The sequence below is a fragment of the Ptychodera flava genome, chromosome 6 (genome assembly GCF_041260155.1).
Source record: "Ptychodera flava strain L36383 chromosome 6, AS_Pfla_20210202, whole genome shotgun sequence".
In the NCBI taxonomy this organism is placed as follows: domain Eukaryota; kingdom Metazoa; phylum Hemichordata; class Enteropneusta; family Ptychoderidae; genus Ptychodera; species Ptychodera flava.
In genome coordinates this window covers 44,894,786-44,907,439 of record NC_091933.1, presented here as the reverse complement: position 1 = coordinate 44,907,439, position 12,654 = coordinate 44,894,786, and the positions used below count along the sequence as shown (strand labels likewise).

The 12,654-nt window shown below is 36.1% G+C and overlaps 2 protein-coding genes across 2 annotated transcripts in view; one reads left to right on the top strand and one right to left on the bottom strand.

The window, feature by feature from the left end:
* The window catches only part of LOC139135935 (ER degradation-enhancing alpha-mannosidase-like protein 1), a 492,448-nt gene that overhangs the window by 444,892 nt on the left and 34,902 nt on the right, over positions 1-12,654 (bottom strand). The window lies entirely within an intron of this gene.
* Positions 6,959-12,297, top strand: LOC139135932 (galanin receptor 2a-like). Its single transcript, XM_070703710.1, has one exon. It carries the CDS (start codon positions 7,016-7,018, stop codon positions 8,132-8,134), a length of 1,119 nt encoding a protein of 372 aa, XP_070559811.1. The 5' UTR covers positions 6,959-7,015; the 3' UTR covers positions 8,135-12,297.

Sequence of the window (12,654 nt, the reverse complement as noted above, 5' to 3'; positions counted from 1 at the left end):
TTTTTGTTGTAATGTCGAGGGCCCTGGGGGAGATAAACTCTCTCTAGAGTTTACCAGGCTACCCTCATTAAATAAAGCCAAATAAAATAAAAAATAAAATAAAATGATAAACGTTCAGAGATTTCATACACCACAGTAGCTTCCAAGTTTCCCCAATCCTGTGCAGGGTCGCTATGGTCTTTTTGGCATACGGTATACCAGTAGTTGTAAATCTCACAATTACATGGCATTGATATGTTAATGTTTTTATAGTTTGTTATTGCTTGGGACACCTGGTACAACTACTAAGAAGATGACCCTATTGTTATTTTCATTTTCTATTTGTTCTTTGGACCTGGTAAATTATTATAGAAATAACGGGCGACGCGCTGACCATTAACGTTTATTTATGGGCAAGGGCGAGAGGAAAGCCAAATATTAACGGGCAGGGCTTGCCGAGTCCGTTAATTTGGCTTTCCTCGAGCCTGCGCCATAAATAAATGTTAATGGTCAGAGCAGAGTCTGTTATGTCCATTATATTATCAACGAACTGAAGAAAACCGTCAATTTTCCGGAGCGAACGACAACTGGGCCCCAGAACTGAGCAATACGTGACAAAATGTCATGCGCACTGTAAAAAATTGGCAAATCCGGAGATATTTTCAGAAAAAAGTATCTCAACTTGGCCCACAAGTGCTCCATTTTATTTTGTGATTGATTATGATTTAACGTTTGAGCTGCAAAGTTACGGTACTTTGAGTTGTTAATCTTATTATTTATATTCACGGGCATGTAAACCGACCATTACTGTGTATTTGTGGTCAGTCACGTGGTTCAGCTCGACCAATCAAAATGCGACTGCCAGGGCATGGTAATATAAGTACTTACATTATTTACCTTGAATGATACTGAGCATGTTTTGATGTTGTATCGTTATTGTTTGTTTATTTTTCTCTATTAATTAACTTTAATTTGATTGATTGATTTTTGTTGTCATTTTTCTCATCTGCTTCATGAACATGACTTCATCATGCAGGGATTGACCCAAGTTTTGATCTCATGGCATTTGTTTGTCAGCTGTGCCCTTCTATGCCTCCATGTGGTGGGTAGGCCACTCAACTGCAGCCGATGATTTATAGGGCTCAATATCACGTAGGCGGTCCACTCTCAATTGTACAACAGCAAACATGCAGCATACCCATGTATTTTGAAAGATGATTCTTTCATCGGTACTCCAACATTCTTGCTCTGCATTAACTGTACCACGTACCTCTCAACAGGGAAAGAGTCCCAGTTCTGGAATAAAGCTTTAACATAATTTCAGTGTTTCAGCCAATGTGTACATGCAACAAACATAGTGAAGAAATATTGTTTTCATGATACAGTTGGTTTAGGATGCATAAAAAAAATACAGAACTCAACTGCTACTGTCTGTTGAGGTGATTGTACAGTCAACGCATCCATGTATAACAACACAGAATGCGACTTGCATCTGTGAAAATTGAACAATGATGTGCATGGTTTACTTCTGCTAATTACTCTTTGAAGCTATATTAGCTGTAATTACAACCTGCCACTATGATATAGGAACACCTTTTGATGTAGCGCGTTAAACCACAAGCCTATATCTCAGCAAGAATAGGCCAGTCTGCGGAGGAGTTCAATTTAAAAATTGCACTGGGATATCTTAACTGCCAGCTATCCTCCAGGAGTGTTAATAAGTACCGGGTATTTGTATAAGTCCTTGCATTTTTTCACCGCAACATAAATCAAATAATCTTATTTCGTAAGGAACCTCACAAGAATGACGGGGAATTTTTTATCAGGATAGCGTATCATATCACTCGATTGGTCTGCCACAAGAAAAAAAATCTTACGTGTGTACACTGGTGTAACATCTAATGCTCCTGAACTCACACGGAGTGATATTTATAATATTACATGTGTTGTGAGTTCTGAGATCCACACTGTCACAGGGACAGCTTGTGCCTTTTGTAATTTGATGGGAGTTGCAGGTTAAAGGTCAATGACCCTGTCCATTCAGACATTCTTTGAACCGTGGGGTCTACCCACTCGAGGAAATAGAATTCCCATTTTCAGATCTTGATGTACATGTACACGTGGTAAACTTATTTAAACACGCACCCTGGTAGACTGCAAACTGATTCAACCATTTTCTACAAGATGGTAAAATGGGGATGACCGAAAGAAAGAGTTAGGTTGATGAATTGCCAGTTACTTTATTCCATGGTTGGCGTCATATGTCACTTGTACGGTACGTTCAATTCCTGTTATTACATATGAAAACTGTATCTTTGCAAGGAAGTCTGCATGGTTGTTAGCTTCACTCATCAAGGATATCTGTGTAACCGATACATATACAAACTGAATGTAATTTACTAGTTGGGCCTGAATGTCAAACCATGGAAGGGTGACTGCAATGATGGAAAAAGGCAGAACATAATTATTGTAATGCAGAATTGGTAAAGTCATTGATGAAGTTGTTATTACAAGATGTAAACTTTAAATAGGAATAGATTTGAATGACAATAAATCTACACTGAGATAAGTTTTACTTGATGTTCTTTTCAAAATAGTAAATGGGGGACGATCATCTCAGTATTTACCATGATTTCAAAATAACTAACTGGTTTACCAAAGATGTGTTACACATAAATTTACCGTATATATGGCAAGTTTTGTCAGTGCACCAACTATAGTAGTATACCGGTAGTATAGTATATAGAAGTTGGAGAGTGAACATTGTTTGGGGTATCTTGAAACAGTCAGTTCTGTGTAAATGGGGTGACAAGTGGTCAATCGTATCCTTTTTTAGCCATGGCGGATGTGCGATTTCACTTTCCCACTTTCCCATTCACACAATACCAAAATAAGTCGCTTTTGATCAGAGTTATATAATAGCTATAGAATCTACAATTTTGAAAGATCTTCTTTGGTAAAATAGAAAACTGTGAGAGGACTGTTGGCAGTTAAAAAGAAAGTGTCACCCAATGTGTATTGGAAAGCTGAAAGACACTACGTAAGTAGAAAATCCTGTACCGTAGGTTGTATAATTCAGGTCCTAACAGCACAGAAATGGAGAGTGTATTTGATCTTGAACTTCTGCCCTTTTGATAAAATGACTTTGATACTGGCAGCTATACTGCATACATGCATGTAATACTACAACAGCTTCTACTGCTGTTAATTATTATTAATGTTGTTGTTGTTGTTGTTTGTTATTGTTGTTGTTGTCACATTCATCCCTTGTTAACAAATGTTCAGAGCATACATAGCAAATTAGAATAATCAGTTTTGTTTGAGAAGACTTTTCCATTATCTGAAGATATCATTGCACTTGTCAGTAAATTATAAGCAAAGTATTTTGAAACCTGACATGTGGCTCCCTTTTTTAATTTGGAACACAGAAACATGATTTTATCTTATCCTCCCCCACCCACCCACTATTGCGTTCACATGATCTTTGATCTACTAATTTATTTTCTGTTACTTAATTGTCCTAGGCAGTACATGTACGGGTAGTTAGCAAGTGATTTGACTACAAAGCTTTCAGTAAGGGTACACTGCCAGTAACATGTACAGTTTATACGAGTGTTGAAAGCACAGTTACTAGGTCATGGAAGTGAACAAGTTTTGAACAGAACTACTTAATGTCAGTGGATTTTAACTTGTAACTAAATGTAATTTTCTTGCTTTATATCAACCTGGTCTTGCAAAGTTTAACCTTTTGACCACTGTAATTTTTCCCAACAAAATGTTCATGCAATATTTTACCAATTTTTGTGAACTTTTCTGTAAGTTTTTTCCTAATTTTTGACCAAATGGATATCACATTTCACTGGCTACAGTTTTTTATGAAAATTTGGCAAAAATCAGAAAGTAGGTGATGTCCAATTTATGCAGCAGGGAGCAATGTGTTTATTTTTGAACAATCTAAACAAATAATTTGTGAATGCGTGCAGCCTATGTCAGGACAAGACTCTTTGAAGGATGACTGTAGCACAATCATTTGGCTGCAAGGGCAATAGTGACCAAATCATAAAATTTGATATTATTTGATTGATCACACACAAAGGTTTGTTTGTCCATAGAGGGATCTTTACAGGACTGGCAATATTGTTTGTCAGTGCATTTCATATGTGCCTGGATTTTTAAGAATTCTGAAGTACATGTTATAAGCATGTAACAGTTGACTGGGCCACGGTTTTGTGGAGGGACCGTGACTGGGCAGTGCTATTCTCATCGTAAAGAATGCTGCAATGGTCAGCAAATTCAGGTCTGAATGTACCGGTCAGTTCACCTCTCACCCAAAGAGTTGCAAGTTTAAATATTTCAATACTGGTAAATATAGCTTTTTTTGGATGTTGGCATCACTTGTATGAATCAATAGCAGTCATTTTTGTGTCACTGGTGAGACCTAGATGTATGCCTGATATCAACATTTCAAATAGCAAAAATATCAAAGAGTGTTGCAAGTGTTGTAGTAACATAAACGGAAGTACCATTGTGTAAATAATCTACGGAAATGGCAAAAAAATAAAGCAGGACTTTTGCTTTCCATTTACATAATCAGTTTATTAAAGCCCTATTAAATCGAATGTTAATGTGGCAGTAAAATATGACAAGACATAATAACAGCAGTTTAAGGATTTAGATGGATTGGCACATACCATCATAAAATTTGGAAAAAAATTCTTCTTTTTGCATGCATGAATTTGTGATTGAAATTCACAATATGATTGAGACTTTTCTTCAAGGTGTGGTTTTGGTGATAGCAGTTATACAGACTGTCTTCAAATTTGATTACAGACACTAAAGGGATTTGATATTCAAATCAGGTTTCTGCAATAAATTACAGACTTGCATGTACAAGCACCGATTACTATATATATGTCTGTGACACAAGTCTCACAAGGTTTGCTTGTCAGTGTGTAATCTACTCATGGGGGTTTAGTATCGCCCTGGGGCTTCTACGAAGCATATCCATACTGATGCGTTCTTTATGTCGCATCCAGTGTAGTATTGTACATGTATGCCTATGACTGTACTGCAGAGCGTAATCAGAGAAAAGTGAAATTTAAGTGTCCTGATGGACTGACATCATGTTCAAAGTTACCAATCTTGCATCATCTTGCAGTGTACAGTGATCAGATTTCTACCTTGAATTGAAGGTAACTCACTTCTACATCATCATCATTGTTATTCAGTAAGTTCAGCTATGCATGTCATTCTCTCTGTTCCATTCGCTGTCCTTGAGAAAGTTTGCCACCATCAACTCTACTGCATCAGTCAGAATGATTGACCAGTATGTACCCTTGCTTCCATAAAAGACGGTTTGTGAATATTTCTCTGAAGCAGATATATAACATGTCATGCTCTTCAGCAAATAATTGGTCAGTGTGTGCACGAAAAAATAGTTCTTGGACAAACCACTACAGTTTTAGTTCTAATTGCAAACAACTGAATGGATGTTTGTCGTTGATGGTTGCCATAGTTACATGCTGACATTTCTGTCTAGTTTCCAGATGCACATAGCTCTGGTAACCTTGCTATGATCAAAACACGAAATGCGGGATTTTTATCCAATTGCTGAAAACATCCTGGTTACCTGATTGATGAGACAACCATTTCTGTAGAACTGGCTTTGATCTTTCGTAGGGTCTTAGATTTGTGTTCATAGAATTGTCTTCACAAATCTCATTTGCATATGTGTTCACATTGTTGTCCCTGTAGAAGTTATGGAAATGATGATAAATTGTTCAGTACAATATGAATACACATGTATTGTTGACGTTTTTACCACAAATTTAAGTCCTTTGCTTTGCCTGACTTATGGAACATTCCACACCAACTGCTACACTTACTGATGTGTACTACGCAGTAGTACTAGTAATCCCCTTGCTTGTGAGGGTCTGACTTATTATTTACTCCAAGTTACAGTACGTTGTTTACATTTCACATATCCATATTGGTTGCCCAGGAGTGAGGGGACTTAGTGGTGTGTTTTCCATAGCTTTCTACCATATGTTGTGTAAATTTAATATAGATCTGTATTCAGAACACAGGTTAAGTAGGTTGAGTGCTTCTACTGTGACATTCAATTTACAAACACTGTCACAACTTAACACACTGTTGAAAGCAACTCTTTACAGACTCTTACTCAAGCTGTCATATTCACACACATTAATCATGGAGGTACAAGCGAGACCGACTTGCTGTGGAAATTCTGACACACCAGAATTGTCAGGGTATATTCTGTTTATGTGCATGGAACTACAATTGCCAACTTGACTTTCTGATCAGGCGGTTTTATTTTTTATTTGACTAACAACTGTCAAAACTTCAAGTAATAAGCCACCAGCAAATTGCACTTTGCTCACTCATTCATAGTGTCTGATGTTGTCAACCTGTTGATTTGGACAAACCATATCCATTTGGTTTTCTGTAAAGTTTGCGATGCATTCACTCATTAAGAGTAACTACTGTATAACACAGCCACTTTAATGTATTGATATACATCCAGATAATTATGCACCAATGCATCATGCATAATTTGTTGACAGGTTTAAATCTTTAAATGTACAGTGTTTATCCACAATTCTTGTTTCGTTTCACACTCATGACGTTTGTGTAAAACTCTGTTGCCATGGTATCACCATGGCATTTACCTCCATGCTGATTATTACTGTGTTGTCACTGCCGGAAACTCCACAGTAAGTCTAGGTGTTCAGCTAGTAGCACCTTTGATAGAATGAATGGATGAGTGCACCACCTAAGTCAAAGCCAAGTATTTAAGTGTAAAATGAAAGTCCTTTTGTCTTGAAATTCATCTTGATGTAATTCAGTTGCAATTTCCACATTGATATTAATTATTTCACACTTTTAAACAATCTTTCTTTCACACTTTTAAACAATCGTCTTTTGTGTTTCAATCTCTTTCCGTTTATCTTCACAGGAAAGAAGAACAGTATGGTAACTCATGAGGTAGTACGTTAGACCAAGGACAAGACAGATAATGGATTATCCAATTGACTTGCTGTTTAATGGGGACTATGGAAATCTTTCCAACTCAAACCACTCAAGCAATGGCACTCATCCATTCTTGGTGTTTGGACCACCATTTTATGATTCCAGTTTTCAAAATTTACTCAATGACATGGTTCTGGGCATTGCCGTCTTTGGCATTCTGGCGAACCTGTCTTTCATGTTCGTTATGGCCCGTGTTCCTCAAATCAGAACTGTGACCAATCTGTACATGCTCAATCTCAGCATTGCGGACATCACCTTCCTGATCGCCATGACAACCCACAACATCCTGCTTCTCTACCTGATGTACGAAGTGAAGGATCCGACTTCATCGTGTATTGCTGTTAATGCGATTCTGGCACTTCCAACGTATGCATCTGTATTCACCATTGCATTGGTGGCCATTGACAGGTACATTGCAATCTGCTATCCAATGAAAGCCAAGAAAATGAACAACAAGAGACAAGCCCTGAAGATTGTTGCACTGATATGGCTTTTGGCAGCTACGTTTGTAACCCAGATTGCCCTGACATGTGTTGTGTTCACCAATGCCATGGTCATTACCAGTCTAATCCTACAATTAGGACCATTTCTTATATCCATGTTCACAGTCATAGTGCTCTACATGCTGATTGTGAGACAGATGTCAAAGAGGACGATGTCCACAACCACAAAAGATCTTCAGTCGAGTGCAAGAAAGGAAAAGCGTCAAGTCATCACTGTGCTCATTGTAGCAACATTGGTTTTCTTCTTGTGTGTGTTCCCGTATCAACTGAAGACTTTGTTTGAGGTGATGATAATCTTGCAAATCAACATACCAATGTCCTTTTCTGCTTTTCAAATTCTGACATCAGTGACTCACATGCTACTGTTTGTTAATGCCGCCGTCAATCCAATTATTTACAAGATTTTTAGCAGCAAGTATAGACTGGCTTTCTTGGAGGCGTTCATGTGCTACAAGTGTGTACGGACCATACCAAGGCTCCGACGTTCAAGCATGTCACATTCTTCAAACTACTCGACATCTGAGAGGTTGAGAGACTATCGCATTAGATCCATGACAACGAATGGTCATGGAAAAGTGAAAGCCAATGGCACTTGGCTTTGACCATACATGTACATGTAAGTCAGGGAGTAGACTGAACCGACACGAATAATTGAGTATGGCAAATGTAAATAAAAATTAGTAATTGTGTAAATTAAAGTATTTTTAAAGTGCAAGCAGTCTTAATGTGAGACCATATTTATCGACAAATGTAGTTCTGATTAAGAATGTGAGTCCATATTTGTAGAATTCTGATAATTAGATCAGTTAATATTGCTAGACTTGTACCTGTGTCATACATGCATTTACGGATTTTAAATAGGAATATAAAGCTTAAGTGTAGCATCACTTGACTTGGCTTTAAATTAACAGTGGTTCAGGCATTGCCAATCACTATTGCATGTGTAACATTGGACAAGCTATAACCAGAATCATATGCTTAATTAATTCCAAGGTGTAAATTTGCAATGTGTGAAAATAAATCATAAAATTATTTATGCCAGAACTTTTTATGCATAACTATTGGTCAGTTTTTGACAATTTAGCAAAAATTATTCACAGTAAAGTTCGCTTTACCAATTGACAGCAGAGCGTACGTAGAACTGTGCATTTCATTGTAAAAATCTCACACATTTAATACTCTATTAAGAAGTGCATAATTGTCCATACACTTTGGGAGGATTAATCCCAAATTGCAGAAAATAACAGTATTATCGGCAACTTTACAAACAGGAGCATTCAATACCATTTCTTTTCATTTCTTACCCCACTAACCCTGTAATCCTATCAAAATGAAGTATTCCTAACTTGTTCACTGTATTAAGTTGGTAAGCTGTACCCAAAGGACTCAAAGTGAATTTCCCCATGCAGAGTGGAGTGGCTGCAAATGATTAAAAAAGTATTCTCATAAAAGCAACACTTTTAAGTGTTACCATAATCTGACACATTGATACTCTGATCTTTTCAGCACAACACTAAGTGCAAATGAACCCTACAGTGTGCAGTATCTTCCACACATAATTATGAAATGTTTAAAAGTAAAAGTAAAAGTATTGGAATTGTAGGTCATGACTGCAGGATTGTAACACCCAACACTCTCTCTGTTCTGAAGTATATATACTGTACATCAGATTTGTAGACATTTTATGGATTTTAATGATGTTTTGTCATTCAATGCAACTAACAATACTCCATAGGTATAAATCTACTCTCGATTTGAATCCCACTGCTTGTAATGTGTTTGATGAGACAGAGTCACTATCGGCAACAGTAGCTGTGAAATCTTGTGTGGCTGTACCTGTAGTGTTTGGCAATAGATACAGTCACACTCACAGCTAGAGCACACTGCACATCATCTCAAATACTATCTGATATTGCACAAAAGTCTATACTTCAGTTCAACCATACTAATAACACTGTAATGCCACACTTGGTGTGCTTCAAAGTGTTTGAAACTCAATTCTGAATAGAAATATCGAATAGAAGTATCATAATATAGCAATATGCATGTATAATGATGAGAATTAATCATCACAATAAGCTCACTGCACATTTTGGCGAACTCACAGAGAATAGGAAGATGCCATTTGTAGTTCCATCTCTGCATGGGAGTAAAGTAAGACTAGTAGTCCACTGAATACAATGTGATATCCCTTGGTAATCATGAAGGTATATACAGTAAATCTTGAAAATTGAAAACATGGGTAAAATATGTGTTGGAATGCAACTCTACCTTTCTTATATTGGATTTACTCTTAGACTATCTTCATTGTGAAAGTCAATATGCATGGTCACAGTGTGAGAGTGGGATTGATCCCAGGGCACAGAATACCAACATACAAGTTTTCATATCAGTTATGTTGAATTAGTATCCAGATAAAAATATGATCCCTTGATATCATTTTAATAGTGTATCCATGTAAATTGTACTCTTTCCACATGTACTACATCATGTTGTAAAGGTAGATTGTTCTTCTTGAGTGACTGACCTGAAAGTTTTCCCCAATGACCTGATTTTCAAAGACTGCTATTCTGTGTGGTTTTGAATGATTAGAAGATTCCATTTGGCAAAAGGATCAATTATAAGGCAAAATTCTCCCTGATACCTGTACATGACATATGATAATCAGATATGACATAAAATTTTGATTTAATATATTTTGGGGATATTCTTCACAGAAGCAAAGATGAAAGTTTTTTGACAACCTAGAAGGAAATGTTAAATATGTAAACATTTGCAATATATATATCTATATATATACTGCTGTCCATATTAAAGTGTAATACCAACATGTAATCACGGTAAAACATTGGTAGAATCAAACATACATACAGGAATATCTGACTTTAATTACTGATGTCACAGTCACTTTCACAAATATGGACAAATTATGATCACCTCAAAGTACAATGTAAACTGTATTGTATAATTTAAGGCTGTAAAATTTCAATGCAAATTATGACTTCTCTCAGGTTCAAGATAATGCGATGTTTTTGTATGCAATATTTATAATCACGTCCAGTTTTTAATTGTTAATGACAATTACCTCAGAGATTTGTTTCTTTGACAAACATTGATGAAGAGTTCTGCTTGGTTGGTTTCTCTGTTGAAATCTGTAACTATTGTTTATTTCAGCTTGGAAATTTTGTCATTGTTTTGTTTATACGTGTAATCAAGACAACAGAATGTCAAACCTAATACTGCTTGCAACAGCTATACCTTACCATTAGGGTACTTATTGATGCCCAATACCCATATGTTAGAATGTATCTGAATTAAAATACTGCCAATCAACTTTATATATGTTATTTTGAAAAACAAAAAAAAACATTAACTAACTAGAATTTATTGAATTTGTACATATATGAAAATGTTATATGGATGAGCTTCACTGTTCATATGATGATCAACGGTATACATGTACATCCTTAACTGATTCCATACAGAAAAAAAAATCATTGGTTGTAATCGTAGGTACAATCATACCACTAAAACATCTTACATCTGCTGTAAAATATCTAATTTCAGTGTAAAGTGGAGTGTGCATTATAATTTCTTAGTAGAGTTAAACATCAAAGTTACTATCATGATGGAAAACTTGAAACCTTTCAATATATACATATGTACCTCATCAGCACTGGGCATCACACATGTATGTTAAACTTGCAGTCATTAAAGTTGTCAAGCACTTTGACGTATTTTATAATGTAAGTATTCCTGACTCAACTCTAAGGTTCTTGTTTGACTCTGTTGAGCGGCAGCACATGTGAAGGCTGTTCGTACCATACCCTTGTAAAATGTTTGATGGGAGTGGACAATTTCATAGAAGCTGAAATTGCTTTCATGTTAGGTTTAGTGAGATACTCTGCATGCACATGCCAGTGTTTGTATCCCAGTGGTGTTACTGGGTCACTAACCTTTAGGCAAGTCAATGAACACTGTCAGAAGTGATCAATGAGCACATTATCTGCGATATTGACAAAATGATTTGTATTCCAGCTTCACATGGAAAAAGTGAATTTATGATACTTATAAGCTGCCTTGCGCTCTTCCCTATGATGTCATGTACAAACACTGTTACATTTTATGCAAAAACTTATTATGTATACTGAGAGCATTTTAATTGTTATTTGCACAATATACTGTAATGTGCACTGGACTGTATTTAAAATGACATCACCCTGTAAAATGTACCAAGATTACACTTTGAGAAATGACAGAAAGCGTCTCCGGGTTATTATCCTCTCAAACACTGTTTTGACAATGACAAAGTAAATGTCAATGAATTATGTGTGACAATCACTCATTTCAGTGCCTGTGGGTTTTTTCTGTCTCACCATTACGATACATTTCAACCAAACCAAACTGTTCTGAAACTATGGACTGAATTTGTTCCTGGAGTAATTTTGCTTCCGGACTTTCAGACTTTAACCGAGAACCCAAAGCAGGCTGTCTTAGTCATGTCAACCAGAGACCAGATGGTCCACTTACCCCCAGCCTTTTTTTCAAACTCCATCCCTCATCATTGAGTGACACAATCATCCAGTCATACCTGCCTTGTCAAGGTCATTGCCGACACATACATCTACCTGTTGAACTTTCATTTTGCTAAACTTATGTGAATATAAACATTTTACATGAGAAATGAATATATATTTATGAATTTTATGTATTTATAATTGTTATTTTCAAAAAAAAACCAATAAATCATGAATTTGCAATCAAATGGTGTAACTGGCATTTTTATAAGCTATGAAATTCGAACAACATTTTGGCAAATTTGTCAATGCACCACTTTTTCCTTCAAAAATATCAATTACACACTGTAGCCTTATGTGTTTTTATAAGTCCATAATCTAATTTCTACAACTTGAAGTAGTTGGCATTTTTTATAAGCTATGAACTTGAACAACATTTTGGCAAATTTGTCAATGCACCACTTTTTTCCTTCAAAAATATCAATTACACACTGTAGCCTTATGTGTTTTTATAAGTCCATAATCTAATTTCTACAACTTGAAGTAGTTGGCATTTTTATAAGCTATGAAACTCGAACAACATTTTGGCAAATTTGTCAATGCAC